The 22,997-nt window shown below is 46.9% G+C and overlaps 1 protein-coding gene across 1 annotated transcript; it reads left to right on the forward strand.

The window, feature by feature from the left end:
* The first annotated feature begins 277 nt into the window (after positions 1-277).
* Positions 278-22,646, forward strand: POU2AF1 (POU class 2 homeobox associating factor 1). Its single transcript, XM_083877881.1, has 12 exons — positions 278-541; positions 8,222-8,349; positions 8,988-9,030; positions 9,109-9,380; positions 11,055-11,326; positions 14,562-14,667; positions 15,695-15,841; positions 18,209-18,260; positions 18,756-18,922; positions 19,264-19,380; positions 22,116-22,280; positions 22,429-22,646. The coding sequence occupies exons 1-12, from the start codon at positions 526-528 to the stop codon at positions 22,498-22,500; spliced, it is 1,557 nt and encodes a 518-aa protein (XP_083734007.1). The 5' UTR covers positions 278-525; the 3' UTR covers positions 22,501-22,646.
* The last annotated feature ends 351 nt before the right edge of the window (positions 22,647-22,997 follow it).

A 22,997-nucleotide genomic window follows, 5' to 3' on the forward strand; every position in this document is an offset into this window, starting at 1 on the left:
GAAGGCAAGAGTTGTGCCATCCAGAGCAGCAGAATGTGAGAAAAAATAAACAAAAAAAAAAATCATCTTTAGTGCCACAAGAGGTCCAAAACCTTCCTAAAAGACCCTTTTGCTGCTGTCCAACCTTTTGCCCCCGATTTTGCAAATTTGTGGGTGAAAATCCCAGGAGAGGCAACAAAGGTTCCGCCTTTGATTGTTCAAAGCCATCGAGGTGACACCTTTTTTATGCAGAACATCCCCCAGGGCTCGGAGGAGCTGCTGAGCCTGGGGAAGAAGAAAGAAGAAGAAGAAGAAGAAGAAGAAGCAGAGAGCAAAGGGAAAATGTAGAAGTGGCTGTGGTTGGAGGGGTGATGATGTCACCGGGCTCAGCGGGAACACGGCGCTTTTAAAAAGCTGAAAGAAACATCCTGACCCTTCACTTGTCACATCCCCACCCAGGAGCCACTCACACACTCACACACACCCAGAGCCGAGTTATCCTCAGCCAAGAAGGGGAGAAAAAAAAAAGCTCCATCCCACCACAGAATGCACTGGCAAAAATGTAAGTGAGCTCTGATTTGCTTTTCCTACCTCTGGGTCAGCTGGGGGCTGTGAGGATGAATGGCAGGGGAGGGGATGCTCAGGGATGGCTCAGGAGAGGCCAGTGCTCAGGTGTGATGCTCATTTTCCAGCAGGGATATGAGCTCAGGGCTGCTTGCTTGGCTTTCATCACTATGAATCAAGTGGAAGACTATGATTCATAAAAACAATAACAGGATGCAGGTATTATATCAAAGGTTACGGTGGTTACATAGCAGAAAATTTTCCTTTTGAAAAGTGAAACCTGTGAGAAATCTTATTTCTCTGCTTTTTTTTTTTTTTTTTTTTTTTTTTTCTCTGATATGTACCTCTTTCAGCTAATTAAAAAAGGTAAGGAACAAAGCAATTCAGGGCAATACAGTTATGACTTTACAGGAAATCAGTTTTCTTGTTTTCAAGATAATTTCACTCCTCTGGGCCTACCTTTGCTGGAGTAGTTTGCTGATCCTACTCCAGGTAGGTGTTTGCTTCTTGCAAGGTTTTCATTCTCACTCTTATCTCCATAGATCTCATTTGTCATCAGTAGGTGATGCTCATTTTGGCAACTGTGCAGGCACCCTTTGCCTCTCACCCTGCTGTTCCATTATCACAGAACGGTACAACACACCTGAGTGGAAAAATTAATTTCTTAAACCCTTGTCAGTGACTTATCTGACATTACTCATCTTTTTATCACAGCTTGTAGGTTGTTTTACTCCGTGTAATAAACCAACCCTGTGTCTTCATGAGCTTTGAAATCCATTTCCTCTGGTTTGCTTTTTTTTTTTTTCTCTCCTGCTTTCTTTCTTTTCAGCTGAACATTTTGGAAGCTCAAATGTGTATTTGAGGAGTTTTATTTTGTTTTTTCCCCCCTTTCACCTTGAGCAGTTTTCAGGAGAAGATGTTGGGAAAAAACTTCAAGATGATTCCATCGAAATCCTGATTCTAACCTTCCATCTTCAGAAGTCCCTGAATGGTTTATTTGGGTTGGGTTTTTTCATTCCTGGTTTTATTCCTGCAATGACAAAGCAATGCTTTGGGTAGGAGGAAACTGGGAACAGAACTGGTGTTTTTATTTTGCTTTTTCCCTTTGACACTTGCAGGAATTACAAGTTATGTCAGTCATTCCCTGATGATAATTTATGGACAACTCCTGGCCAGTGTCCCCTGAGCTGGTTAATCCTGGAATCTCCCTCCTTTTGTAGTTCTGTCAGAATTTGAATTGTCAGAATTTTGTCAGAATTGTTCCAGCATGGAACTATTGGGAATCTGATGAATGCTGCTTCTCTCCCAAGCCATTGCAGGGTGTTGGCTTTGAGGGCAGCCAGGAGGGGAGTCCTGGAGACCCCTGTGTGACCCCTGAGCCCAGGGCAGGGACCCAGGATCCCACAGGTTTCAGTGGAAGCTGCAGCTGCCAGCAGCTCTGTGAGGAGAACTGGGGGTTTGGTGTCACCTCTGTTCCCTGTCCCTGTGACCAGCTGGCTCCTCACGTTCCCTGCACCACCTGCCTCAGGCCACCTGGGGATGTTCCTGTGGCCACTGGGACAGAAATCGGTACAGAGGCAGCTCGGGTGACCTGGGAACTTTCCAAAGTGAAACCCTGAGGTTTGACTCATTTGGTGCTGAGAACACCAAGACTTTGGGTTCAATCCCTGTAGGGGCCCTTCACTTCAGAGTGGATGATGCTGGTGGGTCAGAATATTCTGTGAAAACCGCAAAGTAACACAAGAACTCCCTCGAGCAGCAGGTGTGACCTCACCTGAGGACATTTCGCAGGGCACCTCTCCAGGGTGGTTTCCTGCTCCTTCAGGGGACATTTCTGCAGGGACACAGGGGCAGCTGGGGCACTCAGAGGCTGCTGAGGTGCAGGGAGGGTGGCCCTGCAGGCTGGGAATGTTCCCCAGGTCACGGCACAGTGACTCCTGAGCACGGCTGGGGCCCACAAACCCCCAGGGTGGCTCAGCCCGAAAGCCTCCCCTCCCACGGCCCACCAGAAGTGACTGGTCGGGGCTCCCCAGGATTCTGCTGAATCCCCAGCAGCCCCTCAGGGATGGGAAATTCATGGGCAGCACCAGCGATTTCCTCCTGGTTTGTTTTTTATTGTTGCCTCTGTAGTAATTTTTCCTAAAACAACCCAATGTACCTTCCCTACAAACGGTTTGTGTTGTGAAAAGTGCGCAGGCAGCTTGGGCTTGATGGTCTCAGAGGTCTTTTCCAGCCTAGTTAATTCTAACTCTGCAGGAATCTCCTATTTAGATGCTGGTTTGGCCTCTGTGGATGTTTTTTGGGTGCTCAGCTCCTGTCTCAGTCACCGGCAGAGATTCAGCTGCTCAGATTCCCTCTGCCATCGAGAGATGTGAATTCACACCTCTGCAAATCCTTTCCCAAAGGCTTTTAAAGTGGAGAGAAAAAGCTTTTTCTGCCCACAACAGATGCGGGGCTGCACAGGGCCACCCTGAAAGTATCAGCTTAATGAGACTGAGAGGTGAAACTGCACCAATTCTGCACCTTGTGAGTGATAATTTTGGTAAAACCCCACCAGGAAAGAGGGATAGCACGAAAGTTGAGCCCATCCAGGCTTTGCAAAGCAGGTGTCACACTCTGTGAATGACCACAGCAGCAATTAAATGGAAAGGCTGCATTACTAAAATGGAAAGAGCATAATGGGCTGGGAGGAATTAGGGCCTGTGGGTGACTTATGATTAAAGGCACTTTCTGTCTATCTCAGCTTCCCCTTTGCACCAAGGCTCCTCTTCTTCTGAAACAGAAGAAACATTTTTAGTGGCCCTCACCACTACATGGCCAAGGCATCCAACTCTCCTTTGGCACTTGAAAGCTTTTATTTTTTTTAATTAGAATAACCAGAACAGTAGGGATTAGCCATCACTTTGTGTCTCCCCTTGATTTTTGTTTCTATCCGAGTGGAAAAATCTAAAATCCACTCTGTATTTGTTCATCTGCAACACCTTCCTTGTGTGGGAACAAAATGTGGACTCTGCACAGTGCTCTCCACTCTGTTAGATCCTTTTAGGTGTGAAGGAAATATTTTTTAAAGGGTAGTTATCAAAAGCATTCCTCAAAAACAGCACAGGGCACATGGATTTGCCTGAATCCAAGGCTAGTTTGATTCCTAGAAAAATCTTCCAACACCTGAAAATGAAAATCTTGGGCATAAATCTAAAATATCCTTCTGTCAAATTAACATTTCCCTGACTTTGGTGGTTATAATGCAGTGTAGGAGACCTGGCCAAACACGATTCTGGCGAGCAGGTGAAATATTGAGGCTCTTGAATTATGCCCAGGAGCCTCCTGAGTTTATTTCCCTGTGCTGAGCACTCGGCCATCACCCAGCCCCTTTTTGCCCCTGCTCTGAGCTGGGTTTGGTTTAAAGCAGATGTTTGGTGGGTGCTTTGCATTGGCAAAATCTCCATTGAATTACCCAGCCACAGTGCATTGAAGGGGATAAATGAGAATCCTCCCCAGCTCAATATTCCTGGTTCTTCAAAGGAAATTCGTGTTTTCCCAAAAAAAAAAATTGGCATGTCCAGCCCTCCAAATGTGCCTGGATGTGCAAACCTGGGGCTTTGGGATGGATCCTTTGGGAATGAAAAGATCATGAAGCAAGAAATGGCCAAATGGAACTCAGATAACCATTTTCTGAGTCGTTTCATGATTTATTTGGCACTGATGAGGTTGTTCTTTCTCAGGACCAGCCAGAGAATTATCAGTCAGGTGTGTATTAATTAATTTAGATCAAGTACCAGGGACCTGGTGCTCACCAGCCATCCCAGCCTGAGGCCACCAACACGACTGGTTCAGATGGAGCTTGGCAGAAATAACTGGATTTTTGTTTCCAGGGGCTGGAGTTGCAGGTGGGTCGTGTCAGTGTTTCATCTCTAATTGTTGGTCGGATCAATTAAAATATTAATTAAAAGCAGGACATACCCTGCAGGCTGCTGAGGGATAGGGATGGAGCTGAAATGAAGATTTCTGAGGGACTCCCTGTCACTATCTGGGATTTTTGGGCAATTAAATACATTTCATTGCTTTGCTGCCCTGCCCTGGACTGACCACAAAGCAGAGATAAAAATCACCCTGGTTTTTTTTGAGTGTAATTATTTAGGAATTAAGGACAGGATCTGTATTTATTTAGGAAATAAGGACAGGATCATGAGCAATGCTGAGTCCCTTGCAATGGGCATAGATGTAAAAAGATTTTGATTTGACTCCAAGCATACAATCCTATGAAATGAGGCCTCTTTCTTCTTTTTATTAGTCAAAGTTCACCGTGTCTGATAAAAATGTGATTTGGTCTCCAATATCCAAGCCATTAACTCAAGGCTTTGCTAATTGAAATCTAATTTTTTCCTCGTTATTTGCAGTCAGCGATTGCTTTTTGGTGCTACCGCAAACAAGAGAAACTCTTGTGTTTCTTTTCAATTATTTATTACCCTGGAGGGTGAAAGGATAGAAAAAAAAAAAGGGAAAACCATTTGCAGTGTTAACGCTGATCAATCGATAAGCTTATCAGGTGTCACAAAACAAAAAATAAAAAGGTGTTTGAACACAAAAATCTTCTGCAAGAGGGACCAGTGTGACACTGCTGCTGCAGGCAGGAGCAGCAGGGTATTGCAAACTGAAATCTGCCTGCTGGGAAATGCTCTGCCTTGGCTGGAAGGCTAAAACCGAGCTGCAGCTTCTGTGTGTGTGAGTGTGTGAAGGCCAGGGCTGCTGGGGTGAAGTTTAGTGATCTGAAACCGGCCATGCTCCACTGCCTGCACCCTTCCAGCAGCTGTTTTGCCACTCTCTTCCCTCCAGTTTCAGCAGTGCTTGAAGCGAAATGGAGGGGAGGATGGGGGTTGAATGTTTGGTGATGTCTCAATGTGCTTTCCCTTCCTGGCCTTCTACTCAGATCAGTATTTTTGGGAATCAGGGATCTGTATCTGCATAAATTCAGGGTGGCAGATCCCACAGAACCTGTTTTTGGTGCAGTTTGGATGCTCCCAGGCCGAGCTGCAGCGTGGTCTGGAGTTCAACATCTCCCTGCTCTTGTCACTCAACGTTTCGAGCCATTTGGTGCCTTTCCAGCACCTCTGCTGTTCTGCAGCCACTTTTAAAGATTGCTCAGGAGTTTTCAAGGCTTTTGTGGACTTTCAGCAAATACAGCAGGTGATAACATTGATGGAGGGAGCCTGGGGCTGAGCACCAGCCTGGCCAGAGCGTTGGAATGAGCCCAAATGAAATGTGGAAACCATTGCAAAGCTTCCCAATGGCCGGGTTTGGGTTCCTGCTCTTCTTTCTTGACTGGAGAGGTTTCAAACTGCCCCAGCTTCACAGAGCAGGTGCAAATCAAGATGTGCCAACTGAGGAGCAGCGTGTGGGGTGCTGGAATTGCAGGAGACAGGCCAGGACACTGCTGCTGTTCCTTTAGTTTCATTGAATGGAACTTGGCCTCTCATGACTAAAATTAAAATCTAATAGAATCTTGGTCCAAGACAGCTTCACAGCTTGTTAAAACCTTTAGAAAAGGATGACTAAATCCAGGTTCTTCTCCTATAAAGACATTTTAATTGTCATTATTCCTCCAAATGTTAATACTGGTAAATGACCATGTATCTTTCTCTCAATGAGGAATTGCACCCTGAAGCCCCAAAGTCATTTTGCTGTGGTCTGTCTGTGATGCTCAGACCCCACATGCCCCTGAGCAGTGGAAAAGCAGCTGTGCTCACATTATTTTTATTTCTGGAGGTCAGCTTGGGGGAACCGAAATATGATCTGCAGACTTTGGTTTTTAAAATTTTTTTTTCTCTTTATTTTTTTTCTCTTTTTTGGGGGGGTTATTCTGCTTGCACCGGAAACTCTGAATAGGTATATTTGTCAGCTTTTACAGTAAATTTCTTCTTTCCCATCCCCCAAACCTGGAGCCAGAAACCACCATCCTTCCCCACCCTAATTCTGCAGGGAGGCCCTTTGATGAGTTGGGGATGAGATACTCCCCAAAATGTTCATTTCTGCCACTCAAGCAGCTCTGGCAGAGCTCCGATTTGTAGGGTTGATGTTTTCCCGCAGCACCAAGAACACCAGAACTCTTTTATTATTTGCACTCAAATAAATTAATGCCAATTAAATTTAAAAAGCAAAACGTGAATTGTATTAAAAGCCCTTGTATGGAGACTTAAAGAACACTCATTCTCTTTTAAGAAATCATTTTGAAAGCCACAGGATTCACGGGAATGTGAAAAACCTGATTTAATGAGCCACAAAGAAAGCAAAGGTAGATCAAGCAAAGGCTGGGAAATCATCTTTGCTTCAAGTACCGTTTAAAAGTAAAGTATTTCCTTAATGTGCATAACAAAGGCAACGGTTCAGTGCATAAATGGAGTTCTGTCTGGTCCTAAAAGGATTTATAGTGGCCAATCAAGATTTCATCATTAAATTATGTATTATGAGTTAATAAAAGAGTCAAGCTGAATGGAAAAAAAGTATTTTTTAAAAAGAAATTGGAGCAGAAGCATTTATTCCGTTAAGTAATTTTTGAGGTGGATTTGTGATCTCTGTATTTAGAAGTCCATTTTTCTCCTCCCAGGAAGGTGCAACAGAAACATCTCAGTGTACACAGAATTCAATGCAGCTGGGAGAGATGGTCTGAGGTGAAATGATTCATCCTTGTAGGACATGAATCTAAATAAATGTTCCTGGGGTGGAATAACAGCTTAAAATTCCAATTGGAACTGGACACCCACCTGTGCCTCAAAACCAAAGGCCACTTGCAATCTTTAAAAATGGCAAACTTATCAATTTATATATTTACACACCAAAGTGCAGTAAAAGGGGCAGGCAGCCACCTCTGCTATCGGTGGCTTTACAAACAGCAGCCTTTGATATCCCCTGGTTTCCTCCTGCTATCGATTCCCTCCAAACACCCTGGGTAAAATATTGTTAATTGAGTTGTTAATTCTGGCTCTGGCAGAAATGTTGAGTTGTTAATTCTGGATCTGGCAGAAATGTGCTTCCCCTGCTCACATGGCTTTGGGAGAGGCTTTTGGAGCTGCCTGTAAACTTCATTCTTCAGAATGGAGCCGAATTTCTGGGTGTGGGCTGGGAGGTTTTGGGGTTTAATATCTGTGATGTGCTGTCCCCTGTTTATCAATCTCCTGGCCAGGCTGTGAGCAAAGTTTGTTTGGAACTGAAATACAGCTCTGGTCTGGGTTGGGACTTCAGCCCCTGAAGATATTCAAGATGAGGTATTCAAGAGAAAATGAGGTATTCAAGAGAAAATGAGATAGATATTCAAGTCCAACCAATGATGTTTAAATGGTTTTCCAAGTGAGGATGTTCTCCTGATTTGGGTTGCTCTTATACCTTCTGCCTAAACAGTGATTATATTTCTGTTAAATGTCTAATTTCTACTTTTTTTATGTCCCTGCCTGGCCAGCAATTCTGGTGTGTCACCTTTTGGGTGTATTTGATCTGATTTTCTTTTTGGGAGTGTGTAAAGCTGCTCTGCAGGTCAGTGGCACCTGCAGAGGAACACAAAGGAAAGGAAGAATAAAACAAAAGAAATGTGTTCCTGGTACAGCCACCAGGCTGCCATAGGGATTTGGGGTCTCTGAAAGGAAAAAAAATGTTGCATAAGTTTTATTTTTTTGGTTTTTTTTCTCAGCTTCTGCCCCAGAGCAGCAGCCCCAGCCTCGGCCCTACCAAGGTGTCCGAGTGAAGGAGCCGGTGAAGGAGCTGCTGAAGAGGAAAAGGGGGAATGTCCAGAATCCCAGTGCAACTGCAGCCCCAACGGTAGGGAAAACACAACCTGGAGGGAAATACTCCCTCAGGAGCTCAGGGATTGCCCAGCCCCGGCAATGCTGTGCCAAGGAAAGAAGCCTTTCCTTCTCTAAAGCATTTTGAAGGCCCTGAAGGCTGGGGTTACCCGGCAATGCCATCAATAACTCTTTAGGTGGGATGTTTTTAGTGTGCTGGGCACCTTCCATCACTTAATGGAAAGGGGGAAGTGCTCTGCACTTGGCAGGATCTGATTCCTGGGGCTTGGAAAGGAGGCAGCTTGTTCAGGAGTCTAAAAGAGACAGTCCAGAGCCATCCCTGGCTGTTTGCTGCTTGTTTTCACCTGAATTTGCCCTCCCAGCAGGGCAGCAGCTTGGCTGACTCCTCTCTGAAGGAGAATTCTCTCTGCTACATGAGGTTTAAACACATTTTAGGGTCCTCTTGAGCTGAGGGGATGCTGTGAGTGTTTGGAGTGGTGTGTCCTGGCTGTCAGGGTCAGTTCTTCTGGCCCTTGTGTGGGGTGGGAGAATCCAGACCCTGACACTGACAATCAGCTGATAACTCCTGGTCTGCTTCGTGCTTCTCTCCAAGTGATTCAATCCAATGCTGATGGGCTTCACCTCTGATTTTTATTTTTTTCTCCTCTCTTCCAGGTTGTTCTGCCCCATCAGCCAGTGCCTTCCTACTCCCCCATGGGTAATGTATCCCTGCCCCTCTGTGACTCTCTGGGGGAGGCTGTGCTGAGCTGGGCTTTAACCCTGTCCTGTTTTCCAGGCCAGCCTTGCATCGACATGGACACTGCTGCCCCTGCCCTGCCTGGCCCAGAGGAAGGAGCTGTGGCCTCTGGATGGATCCCCCAGCCCTCTGCCAGCCCCCTGCAGCCCCTGGCTCAGTGGAGCCCTTACCCTGACTACGTGTCCCACGAGGGGGGCAGCTGTCCCTACACTGCAGATATGTACGTGCAGCCCGTGTGCCCCAGCTACACCCTGGTGGGACCCTCCTCCGTCCTCACTTACACCTCCCAGCCTCTCATCACCAATTTTGCAGTAAGTCCAAAACACCAAGCTGGAAATTATGTTAATTCTCTCCTTCTAGCAAGAGCTGTGGGGTGTAGTCAGGCTAATTTATTTAATTGCTGTGATGTTGTGTGTGTCTTTGCACTCGTGCCATGTAGTTTCCTGGACAGTGATATGGCTTGAGCAGGGGAAAAAAGTTGTGGTTGTACTGGAATCAGGCAAAATTCACAACCTTTTCTCCAGCTCTCATCACTTTTTCAGACAGAGCAGGGATTTTCACTCTTTATTTCCAAGTTTAAAATGAAAAAAAAAAAAAGTGTCATTGGGTTTCCAGGAAACACATCGATCAGGTGAGGCAGGAAGGATGACTTGGCAATAAATTTCTCAGAAATTGCTGTTAAAAGATAAAAGAGGAGGTCAAAATACGTCAAGACAGCAGAATATTTGGCTTCAGGCCAGACAAAATCTGCTGGGCTGACACAAGGTGATGTGGCCCCCTTGAGAGGGGAAGGGCAGAGATTTCTGTTCCAGTGGACCTCAGGGAGCTGATTCTCCTTTCCCTGCTTCAGTTTTGGCTGCTCAGACAGAGCCAGCAGATCCTCCAAAGGCCATTTCTGTGTCCCTGTGGCCCTCAGTGCTGAGACAAGGCTGGGGTTGTGTTGTTAGAGGACACGAAATGAAGGACACAGTCAGCAGTCAGGGCAAGAAAAGAGGGGCAGTTCATTTGAGACCTCGATTTATAAAGATTCTGGACAATGAGCAGGGGTTGGAGGATGGAGTTGCCACCTCTCCAAACACACTGGTCAAAGTAGAAGTCCATTAATTGTCCCTCCTCAAGAGAGGAGTGATAGACACAAAGGACAGTTTACATTCTATTACTTTTGTTTATCTGAAAGTCTGTGAGAAACTCCACTACAAAAGTTCAAACATCAGGAGGCTGAAAAAGATCAGGGTGATGGGTTTGGGATGTGGCTCTGCCTGGGCTGTGTCCCAGAGGCCACAACGAGCTCCTTCAGCCTTGGTGACAGCAAATTGGGACTGTCCAGAGGGCAGCTGCCAGCACGGGGTGGGACAGGGTCACAGGGAGGGTGATGGGTCACAGGGAGGGAGGGAATGGGAACAGAAATCTGGAGGGAGCCTGAGGTGAGTGTGACCTGGGCACAGAAAAGTGTCACCCTCAGTCAGAGCTTCACCTGGAGAGGAAGGATGAGGGGTGTTAGCAGTGGGATGAGTGTCGCTGTAGGACATGAAAAAAAGACTACAAATATTTCAGAAGGCAAAGAACATTAAAAAAAGGCTTTATTGTCTAATTCTCACTGCCTTTTATAAGGTGTTCCCATCCAGACTGAACATGGTTGGGGAATAGGAACGACACCTCTCTGATCCCATGGGTTAAACCAGAGAAACAGCAAAACACCACCTGGAGAAAGATTGTTCTGAGAAAGGAGAGTTGTTTGCCAGGATTGTTTTGAGAAGAAGCTTCCTTGAGAAAAATTTTTTGGGAAAATTAGGGAAAAAGTTAGCAGCTGCTAGGAGGCCCAAAACCTTTCAGACTCAGAAATACCAAACCCACAGGATGAGCATCCCCAAGCTCATCAGACTCACAGAATGAGCCTGAAATATCAGGCTCACAGGATGAGCCTGTGCTTCATCCTCCCCCTGCCCCATGATCTCACTCTGCTGTGTCTGTGTGCCCTTCCCCAGCCCCGCAGCACCACCCCGGCCGTGGTGCCACCGCTGGAGGTGCCGGAGCAGCAGCCGCCTCTCACCTACTTCCCGTGGGCACAGCCCCTGTCTGCCCTGCCAGCCTCCACCCTGCAGTACCCCGCAGCCTCCTCCTCCCTGCCGGGGCCCCAGCTGGTGCCTGTGCCCATCTCCATCCCCGAGCCAGCCCCGCAGGAGCTGGAGGATGCCCGGAGAGCCATCGGAGCCCTGCCCATCGAGAAGCTGCTCCTGGAAGATGAAGACAATGATACGTACGTGTTAAGCCACGCTCTCTCTGTCCAAGGGCTTTAGGATGCACGTCTGGGGCCTCCTCCTCGGCTGCTCAGTGCTCCAGCAGTGGGGTTTGAGCAGGGAGGAGAAGCAGGAGGGGTGGGGTGGGAATTTTAGCACTCTGTGGTTTGTGTGTGGAGTGAAATTTGCTTTGTCCTGGTGCCCAGCACGAGATTCCTCAGCAGTTCCAGCTCCTGCTGCCTCTCCCAGGCAGGTTTGGATGCTGGACACTTGTGCTCAGCACCAGCACGAGGTGATTTTCACCCTTGTGGCTTCAAATTCACAGATTTCAGTGTAGCCAAGGCCAGCTATAGCATTTGGTGAGGGCACAGTTACCTCTAAATTTTGGCAAACCCAGTTCAATAGGGCTGCTCTTGTGTGAATGCCTTGTTTGTGTGTCCATGGAGGAACTCCCTCCAGATTTGAGCCACTAGAAAACATTTGAGGGCCTAAATTGACATTTTTTCTCTCTTAAATTTTACTCCTCCTTTAGAAATCAGGAAAACATAAAGTGTAGCTTCATTCTGCTGGTGCAGGTCAGTGCAGGAATTTAAAAATAAAGCTGAACTAAATGCCAGAGCACTCAGGGACCCCTGTTTGCAGAGCAAGAATTCACACCCAGGTGTAAGTGGAAGCTCTCACCTTGTCTGGCCCTGGAGCCCAGCCCTGCAGGTGTGGAGCAGTGGGTTGGGGTCGTGGCTTTTATCTGCACAGGGGTTTGGGGCTCTGGAATATCCCAGTTTGAGGGGTGGGGCTGGTTTAGTGGCTGGTAACGCTGCCAGTGGACAGTTCCTGTCCCAATGAAGTCTCTGGGAGTTTTATCTGAGTCAGGATTGCAATTCATGGCCCTGTATCAGGGATTTTCCAGAGCCTGGACTGCAGCCCAGCAAGGAATCCGTGGGCATTACTGTTATTTGGCAATATTTTCACTTTTCTGTTTGGGTGTGAGGCTGGTGATGTGCTGAGCCAGAGAACTTTAGTGACCTGTCCTTGGGAAGTTCCCCAGGCCCAGAGGTGCACACAATTCCTTTGTGGCTTTCTGATTCCCCTCCCTGAAGAATGAGTAGCTTCACTTTTACAAAACCAATGCAACTGTAAATATTTTGGTTGAGGCTCAGGAGTGCCATGCCACAGGCAAATGTATTTCAGGAGATTCATCTCCTTCAACCCCTGTTTATTGTTTTCTTGACAAACAAGAGGCTTTTGGCTGGTGAACACAATTTCTCTGGGTTTTTCTGCTTTCTAAAGCCCAGGATTGTTAGGTGACTTTGTTATTTGCAAACTAATTTATTGTACTCTTTATTACCTGGAGTCCAGTTGCCCACCAGGCAATATTTCAAGTGGCCTTACAGTTCATGCCTGGGTGAGGTTTGAAAACTCAGGTTGAAAGTCTTAAAGACTTTCCAAGAGTATTTTTTTTTTTATTGAATATTGACAAATGTGGAAGACACAAGCACTAGATCATGGAAGTGATCATAAAGCTGTTGGAAAAGAGCACTAGTTGAGGTTTGCATTGAAATTAGTGGCTTATATTTGCAGAAAAACCCAGCAAAGAAATTAATTCAAAGGAGCTTAATTCACCACTGCTTCCTCCAGTTTGATAAAGTTCAGAGATATTCCCTAGGTGAAACTGGGATAAAGCAGTTGTGAATCAAGCCTGTGGTTGCTCTGATTGCTTTTCAATTCCTTTCACTCCAATGTATGTAAATTCTGTGTGTGAACATAAAACAAAGATGAAACTGTTTCATCATTTCTTTCTGGGTTGTTCTGGTTAGAAAAAAAAGAAAGACAAAGTCTTTTTTATTTTTTTTTCCAATAAAGATCTACAGTAACTTTGCTATGCCTAGAGTGTTTTATTTCCTGCCCACAAGCGTTGGTTCAGCAATCAATTAGTTCAATAATATATGTACAGGCTAGAAGCAGAGATTAGCTGTCAGACTTTGTGCTAATTTTACACATGAAGCAGACTGAGAAGGAATTCCATGATCCAGCTGTGGCCTGGAGGCATTTCCTGCAGCAGCCCTTGCTCCTGCAGCTCAGCTTCAATCACTCTTATCCTCTCCTGGCACCCTTGGGGATGTGTGGGTGTGCAGCCACAGCGAATGCTGAGCTTGACTGAAAATCAGATTAGCCAGAAAATTGTATTTCCACTTCCTGAAATTGTGAGGGGTGGCTCTGGGGTACAAAATTACCCGAGGAGAGACACAACTGCCCACCACCTTCTGCCTGAGGAGCACCAAATATTTCTGCCTGGAGCAAGATGAAGCCAGGGGTTGGTGTGACTGTGTGTGGGGTGGTCTCCTCCTGTTCTAGGGGGTTGGAAAATTTCCTTCAAGTAGGACCTGGGGGAATGGAAGTGGCTCCAGCCAGAGCCAGGTGACCAAAGGGAAGATGAGAAGTGTTTTCCCCATCACTCAGGGCCACCAGACACTCCCATGGGCTGTGACAAGTGACAACTCTTTGTCTTGTGCAAAATATAAGGACTGGGTCCCTCTCACCAGGAGTTTTGATAAAAATTAGAGTTGAACAGGTTGATGTAGTACAAATATATCAACTGGGGAGTTGAACAGGTCGATATATCACAGATATATCAATTGGGGAGTTGAACAGATTGATATTGTACAAATATATCAATTAGGGAATTGAACAGGTTAATATATCACAGATATATCAACTGGGGAGTTGAACAGGTTAATATATCACAGATATATCAATTATGGAGTTGAACAGGTTGATATGTCACATATATATAAATTTAGGGAGTTGAATAGGTTGGTATATCACAAATACATCAATTAAGGAGTTGAACAGGTTGCTAAATCACAAATACATCAATTGGGGAGTGGTTGTTACCCCAGATGATGAGGTTTCCCCAACACACCCAGAGCTGTATCACCCCCAGAAAGTGCTTTATACATGCAATTCCCCAAAGTGGGAATTGTGGAGGACTTTGACACCTCCCAGTGGCGAATCTCAGCTGCAAGAAGGTGCTGGAGTGGGAAGGAGGCAGCTTGGCAAAGCTCAGCAGTGCTGAGGGCTCCAGGACACTGCAGCTCTTGGAGGTAGGAAGCCCATCCCATGGGAGTGGGAGCTTTGGGGGCTCAGGGCATGGATTTGTGGGGCTCTGGGTGTAAAACCCCAAAAGTGGCAGTGCTGCCCTGTGAAACTTCACTGCCATGGCCTGTCAGTGATTGGTGTTTTTATTTACTGTCTTAGAATTCTGCACATTTATGCAGCCAAAGGGCTGAGGGCTCACACGCTGGCGGCTGCAGAGCGCATGAGAGCCCTGAGGAGACTCGATGCCAAGGAGCACAGAGGAAAGGTAAAAACGGGGAAAAGGGGCCACGTTCTCCTGCAGACAGCGGGGTTTGGGATGGGAACAGGCTTGGCATGAGCAAGATACCCTAAAAGAATCCAGCTCTGCCCCTCTGCTCCTGCAAGGAAGGCTTGGCACTGATCGGCCTCACTTGGGGATTGTAAAATTCAGTGGCTTGACCATAAATGAATTGGGATGAGAATGAGCCCATTCTTTTTTCAGGCCATGATTTATGGAGTGATGTGGGAAAACACTGGTCCAGCAAAATATTTGAGTGTTGGTGTCAGTCTCTGAGGCTGAAGGGTTTATGGCCACTGACTTTGTCTGTAGCTGATGCAATCAGGGTGTCAGAAATGCTGGGTTTGGGTTGGCACCCAAATTAAGGGCTGAGGAACACCAGAGGGAGTCCAGCAAGAGGTGGGAGATGTTTCCATCTCACGGTGCCATGGGGGATTCCAAACCATGCTGGGAGCTGTTCCTCATTCCTTGGGATTTCAGCCAGCACTTCCCCCACTCCTTATTTTACACCAGCAGCTGCTGCTGATGCTTTAGGATTTTAGATTTTCTATTTTTCATATTTACAATCCTGCAGTTCTGCAGTGTATAACTCTAAAGCTCCATAAACTGTCAGCTTCTGTTCTCCCATTTTATTCAGACAAAATGATTTCTCTCTAGGCCTGGAATTCCAGGACATCTCAGTGTCTCAGGCCCTGAAAAGTATAAACAAAAGTGAATTGTGAGGGGAGCAAACTGGGGGAATATCACTTCATTACCTTAATTGGAGGATTAACCCCTGATATGCCAATGGACCAAACTTACAACTGTCTGAAAACCTCCTGCCCATCCTCCCCCTTGGGTGCAGCCCCTGGGGGGCTCTGACAGCCCGAGGTGTATCTAATAAAGACCTTTAATAAACCCCCATTTTTACTCTCCTAATCTCGCCTAGCCTCTGCTTTAGGCAGCCACCCCGAGGCATCCCTGACTCTCCCAGAGTCAGAGCTGCCTCTCCCAGCTGTGTGTGCTGCTGTTGCAGACTCCCCTGCTGGTGGCTGTCACTGCCAGGCAGGCAGCGATTGTGCACGACCTGATCCAGGCTGGAGCAGACATCAACGCCGTGGACAACAAGGGGCAGTCAGCTCTGCACCTCGCAGCCACTTATGGCTATGCCCAGGTCCTCCAGGTAGGAGAGGTTCCATGCTTTTCATTCAAACCACAATAAGGTGTTGGTGTCTTTAAATAAAGGCAAAGTCTCAGGGAGATGGAGACTGAGCAAAGGCTCCTTGTGGCAGGAATTGACTGCCCAGGGTGGGTTTTATCCCTGTTTTAGGGCTGTATTTGCAGCCTGCTGTTACAGAGGAACATTCTCTAGTGGCTCTGTTGGGGGGGAAGGAATTATTTCTGCAGATCACAGCTCTGAATGTGCTGGTGGCTGTCCCAGGGTGGTTCAGCATTGCAGGGGCTCCCCAGCCATGAGGAGTGAGGAGGCGGAGCTCCAAAACCAGGGCAAAACCCCCTCCCTGGGGGCACTGTCATCCCTCCCTGAGGACACTGTCATCCCCTCCCTGGGGACACTGTCATCCCTCCCTGAGGACACTGTCATCCCCTCCCTGGGGACACTGTCATCCCCTCCCTGGGGGCACTGTCATCCCCTCCCTGGGGGCACTGTCATCCCCTCCCTGGGGGCACTGTCATCCATACAGGAGCAAAAAATCATCCAGACTCAAGCCAGCAGAAGAGAGATGAGATGTGACCCTGCACAGCCCAGGCAGAGCCTCCAAAATGAGGCACATTTGTCAGATTTTCCTTCCAAACCTGACTCATACCAGCAAATCTTTGCTTCCCTGTTGCTTTACGGATTTCTCTGCAGACAGGGACTGCACCTCAGCTCTGTGCCAGCCCTGAACAGCAAATTAACACCTCAAAACAGGCCCGGTGGGAATTTTTGGAAGGCATAGCACAGCAGGGATTAGCAACCCATGAGTCTTAAACACTTCACTATTGGCCAGAAAATGAAATTAATAAAAAAAACTGCTTCACTATTAGCCAGAAAATGGAATTAATAAAAAAAACTGTTTCACTATTGGCCAGAAAATAAAGATAATAAAAAAACTGCTTCACTATTGACGAGAAAATAAAATTAATAAAAAAATGTGTTTCACTATTGGCCAGAAAATAAAATTAATAAAAAAACCCTGCTTCACTATTGACCAGAAAATAAAAATAATAAAAAACCTGCTTCACTATTGGCCAGAAAATAAAATTAATTTATAAAAACCCCTGTGTTGAGCCATGTCAGGGCTGAGCACAGGCAGGATTTGGTGGCTCTGCTGAGCTCCCTGGGCAGGGGACAGGGTGAGGTGCCAGGGGCTGCCTGTGCTGCTGGCACCACGTCCAGCATTCGTTGGCTGAGCCCTGGGCAGGCAGTTAATGTGTAACACGGCCAGTTCTCTGGAAAACAGGTGTTTCCTTAAGTAGGAAAAAGGGGTTTAATCCAGAGGATGCCAACAAAGCCTCGCAGAGTGCCTCGTGCTGGTTTGGATTGCAGGGTTCCTTTGTTTGGTTTTTTCTTTTGTGGGCTTTGTTTTTTTTTAAAGGGAAAACGGGCAGAGACTCGCTCCTGGCTGTGGTCAGAGGCATGAAAGGCTTTATGGTTTATTTGTTTATTTTATTAGTTGTTTTTTTTTCTAATGGATGAACTATCTAATCTCTAATAAGCACCTCGGAGCTGGCTGTCAATATTTGATCTGTACATATTTTCTTTTTGTTATGAGAAGATAAGTCAAGCCCCAACCGTTCTGAGTGATCTTTCTGGGAGGATTCTGTCCTGAGCCTCGTCTCACTTCACACAGATGAGTCACTGCAAAAATTCTCAGCCATTAATGTGAACAACTTGCTCTATTCAATCAAAAGCAAGAAATAAATTCTCTGTAATAACACAGACAAGGAGCCACTTAACTCCATCGTGATAAATCTATAATTTTCTTACATTAAGTTTTGATTCTCTGCTAAATCCAAGAAATTCTCTTCTCCAGATCACAATTCCTGGTGTTTCTGTATCCTCATTGCCACAAGCTAAGGGCTTAACCTCACACACTGAAAACAAAAGAGTAAATAAATCCAGCCTGAGAACTGGCAGTGTTGGCAAACTTTTAGTCCACAAGGTTTGGCTACACCTGTCAAGGAGAGGTTTTCATTCTCCTTGTCGAGGATCACTCAGAATAACAAACATGGGCTGGTGTCACTGGTGTCTGTGCCTGATCCAGGGTGAAATGAGGAGTCTGACACTCCTGAGCTGGGGCAGGACTGGATTTCACTGCTCTGAACTGAGAATCTGAAAGGATAATGAGGTGGGAGGAAAGAAACCAAGGAATGTGATCACCTGGAATGTCCCTGTTGGGAACATTCACAGCACTGGAATCTAGTGTCAAATAATGGCTTTGGTTGTAGTCAAATTATCATTATCTCATGTTTGATTTTACATTTTGTTCCTTTTGGCTGGTTTTGGTTTCTGCTGAACTAAAATTCTGCATTTCCCTGTTGCCTCCAGGTCATCCTGTCGCTGGCCTTCCCTCTGGATTTGGAAATGAAGGATTTTGAAGGTAAAAACCTTTACACAAGTGGTGTGAAAACCTGTATTGGGTGTTTCATTGCCTGATGCTCGTTGGTTTTTGGGGGTGTGGAGGCCAGAGCAGGCTCAGGAAATTCCTGGGAGAGAGAGAATTGTGTCTGTGCACCCAAATGTCACAAAATTCAAAGGAGCTGATGGCTCAGTGGGGATTCAATTTGAACTAAAACCATGCTGGAATGCCCCAAAAAGTGCCCATAGAGCCAGAGAAGAAACCTGAGAGGGGCTTGTGCCTCAGCAACACCGGCCCAGAATGGATAAATGATAGAATAAATGATAGAATAAATGACAGAATAAATGATAGAATAAATGATTGAGTGAATGATTGAGTGAATGATTGAGTGAATGATAGAATAAATGATAGAATAAATGATTGAGTCAATGCTCTCTGTGGCAGCCCTGCCTCCTCTCTGCCCCATCAGTATTTTCCTGGCACTGTCCTCATCTCCATCCCATATCTCTTTTCCAGGCCATACCCCTCTCCACTGCGCTGTCCTGGCCCACAACACCCTGCTGAGGGATCAGGGCAGGCAGGCAGTGACAGAGGAGCAGCACAGGGAGCTCCAGCAGCAGAGCAGGGAGCTGGAATCCTGCATCCACCTCCTGGTGCAGACCGGAGCCTCCATCTACAGCCGGGTGAGGATGGGCTCGCTCATCCCTGGCTTTGCCTGGGAATTCTCCCCCATTTGGTGCTCAAAACACAGGATTGGAGAAGGAATGAGCTGCTGGCACAGGGGCCAAGCCTGCTCTCCTTCCAAGGGGCAGCTGGCAGGGTTAGGTGCTGCCTTTTGGAGTTCCTGGAGCAGACACTGGACACTCCATGGGTCACTGGAGGAAGGGAGGTGCTCCCCATCAGCTCCAGAGCTGGCCTGAGTTTCCTCTAATGGTATTATGGGATATCTCCAGCTCATCCTGCAGAACATTTCTTATTTGGCTTGGGGTTCTTTATATTCTTTTTTTTCTCCATTTTTAAATAGGATGTGAAAAGCAACAAGACAGTTCTTCATTACACAGTCCAGGATGGGAACATCTCCCTGCTCAGGTACTTCCTGGAGCTGAACGCTTTCAAGTCCAAGGATTTTGTCAACAACAAGGTAATTTCTGTCAACAACAGGGGTTTTTTCATAGAGCAAAAAGAGCAAAAGTTGCAAATCTGAACTTCTTTTCAACCCCAAACTGCATTTTCCAGTAAACAGACAATTCACCAGGAAAGCAGCGCCTGGCTTGAACTCTGCCATGAAAAGCAGAGCCTCTCCCAGCAGGAGATGACACAGGGAGAAGGAGATAAGCAGGAAGGAGGAAGAACATGGGAACTGGTTGCTTGAGGAGGAACATGAACTTTAGATGAGGCTGAGGATTGAGAAAACCCAGTGGTGCAAGGTTTGACAGCAGCACAGCCCTGAGAGGTGGCACTTTAGGGCAGCCAGGAATCGATTCCTCTCTGCTGTCAAATGTGGCCTTACAGGAAGGACAAAGTTCCTGCTTCCATCAAGGGACACGGGGATTCTTTCTGCCTTAAATGTTATTTGTAAATTTTCTGGCACAGCCACCCCTGGGCTGGGTAAATCCAGCTGGAAACTTCCCCAGTGCTGCCCCACACCTCACCTGGGAGCAGACCCTGAGCAGTGACCACCTCACACAGCTCCACCCTGCCTCCCAAACAAAAATCCTGGCATTCCTGGAGCCTCAGCTGAGCCATCACTGTCCCAGCAGGCAGAGCTTTGGCTCTGGACAGGGCTAAGGGGGTGATTCTGGGTGTTCCCCACTCTGTCCTTCACCTTTGGGGGTCCCTGGTTTTCATTTCAGCAGCTGCAGCCTCAGCCTTGTGCTCCCCAGAGTTTGTGCTCCCTCAGGAAGGAACTGAATTTCTCTGTCAACTCCATTGCTCACTGAGGCAGACAAAGGGCAGCTTCACTTCTTTCACCCCTCCAGATTTCTGTTGGACTGGAGAAAAACATATTTTTGGGCTGTGCCTGTGGTTAACGGCGCCGAGCTGGTGTTTTTCTGTCCAGTGGAGGGTTTTTCAGGCATTCCTTCCGTATCTTTAAAGACCCTCCAGGCAGGTGGGAGCCTGTCCATGGGAGTCTCTGTTGTCTCTTGATCACAATCCTGGGAGAGCTGCCTCCTGTGATAGGATCACTTGGAGTCTTCAGTCTTGTTGCTGGGCTGTCTGGGGCAGGGAGAAATCCTGGCTTTTTTAGCTCTTGGAAGAGTGAAAAGACAAGGAAAAAAAATGTTTGGGTTTCCCTGGCACAGCCACTGCCTGTGCTTGTCTCACTCCAAATCTGTTTCCATGGTGTTTTCACAATGAGGAAAACTTTGAAGCCTTGGAGGTGTTTTTCATCTGGAGGATTCCTGGAGCCCACTTGGCCTCAAACAAGACCTATTAAAGTCAACCTGAGGCTCCAAGGTCAGGCCCTGTCAGATTGCCTCATGATCCTGCCCCTGCCTGGATTTGGAAGCTCTCAAGTGCCGACTTTTCCATTTTAACAAGGAATCCTGTAAAGAGCTTATAACCATCCCTGGGCTTTCTGGGATAATAAACTTGACAAGGATCTCCTTGTTCAAGGCTTGTAAAACATTCCTTATCTGAGAAAAACCGTTCAAATTCTGCAATTTTATTTTCTGCGTCAGTTCTCCCTGATTTACCAGGACCTGAAAATCACATTTATTCATGTAGCATTTTAACAACTGGAATATTAATACAGGCTGCAATTTCTATCCAACCATCCCAATATCGTGACAAACCCATGATTATTTCTGAGTGAAGAAAAAAAACACAAAACAAGCAGCTGCCACAAAGAGACTCTTGCAGACTAAAAATACCTCCCCTTGTGCCTTTGTTTATCAGCTTTTCTCTCGTTTACAACCGTTACCAGTCATACCTGACCAGACAGGGCACAGATTTCTACACGGTCTGGTGGCACCAGAGCTGCTGCAGGGCCCTCCATCCATGCCTGGCTTCACAGCCAGCTCTGTCCTTCCTGTGCAGATCCTCCCACTGGAGCCAGTCCGTGCCTGACCTTGGGAATTTGCACCCTCCTGGCACTTGGAATATTTGGGAAAAGGGGGCAGTGGAGCACAAATGGCTCTGGTGATGTGGAGCTTTGTGTGGCGATGTGTTTGGTGTCTATAATCCAATTTAATGTTCCCCAGTGAAATATTTCCATGGTTGTTACAGCCTTGTCTTTTCCCAGTAACTCCCCAGTCTCTGTTTCCATGAGGGAGCAATTTAGGGGATGATTTCAGGGCAGTTTTAGGGGGGGATTTCAGAACAGTCCTACATGAAGGTATGATTTAGGGGGGGTTTCAGAGCAATCATACATGAAGCTGTGATTTAGGGGAGATTTCAGAGCAGTTTTAGGGGGGATTTCAGAGCAATCTACATGATTTAGGGGTGATTTCAGGGCAGTTTTGGGGGGATTTCAGAGCAATCCTACATGAGGGTGTGATTTAGGGGTGATTTCAGGGCAGTTTTGGGGAGATTTCAGAGCAATCCTACATGAGACTATGATTTAGGGGAGATTTCAGCAGCCAGGGAAGGTTCTTGCTTCAGGGCTGTTTATCACCTACACCCAAAGCATCAAACCCCCCAGTTTGTGGTGCTCTAGCAAATAAAAAAAAAATCTGAATGCACAAACCTCCTGCCTGGGAGAAACAGAGCAGAGATCCTCCCTTCCTCCCTCAGCTCCTGATGACAAATCCCATGAGGATTCTTCTCTCATTTCACGTCTCCATTTCTAGGATGACTCTGAGGAGATGGCACAGCTCACCAGGGGGTTTATTTGGGTTTTTAATTCCTTTTTTTTCCCCTTCCCCTCTGCTTTAGGCCCACGGCAACACAGCCCTGCACATGGCAGCTGCTTTGCCTGGGGACAAGAACCAGAAGGAAATCATCCAGCTGCTCCTGGAGCACGGGGCAGACCCGAGCATCAGGAATTTGGACAATGATCAGCCAATCCACATGGCCCCTCCTGGAAAAGCTGGGGAGCAGGTATGGGATCTGCTCTCCCCTGCGCGCTCCAGTGTAAAAATATTCCTGATGTGTTTGGATGTTTATTTAGTTGCACATGTACATGTAAATGACTGTGTGTCGTGAGTGTTTTGGATGGTGCTTCCTGAAATTCCGCATTTTTTGGCAGGTCAGGCATTTGCTGAAGAAAGGGAAAGTCTCACCTGCGTTCAGCTCCTGCCATGGAAATGCCAGATCCTGAGTTGACTGCAATTTATGGAACGGCTTCAACTCCAGCTTCTGCCTCCTGTAAAAACTGTGAGGGGGTTCTGCAGCACAGCCCTGCTCCTCCAGCCTTAGCCCAGGGTGGGGTCAGAGTGTTTCTCAACCTGTGGCCACAAGCAGCAATGCCAGATAGCAAAAGATGAGCTTTCAAATGGTTGAAAACTCAATTTTGGTAGCAGAGAATGTGAATAAACCTCCAGCAAGGAGGTGAGCAAATCAAGTAGCTGCTACATTAATAAGCAAATATTCCAAATATGTTCAAAGCACAGCCAAGCTTTGATTTGGCAGCAGCTGGAGGTGACAGAGCACAAGGTGCCAGTTTGGCTGCAAAAGGTTGAGAAATGCTGCTCTGAGACATCCCCAAATTCTGCCTGTGGCTGGGGCCTGCACAGAGGGGCTGCTGGAAATGCTGCAGCCTCTGAGATGGGCAGTTCCCACTGACCCTGCTCCCCTCACCTGGGAATGATCCTGAGG

This window comes from Zosterops lateralis, assembly GCF_965231275.1.
Source record: "Zosterops lateralis genome assembly, chromosome: 25".
In the NCBI taxonomy this organism is placed as follows: domain Eukaryota; kingdom Metazoa; phylum Chordata; class Aves; order Passeriformes; family Zosteropidae; genus Zosterops; species Zosterops lateralis.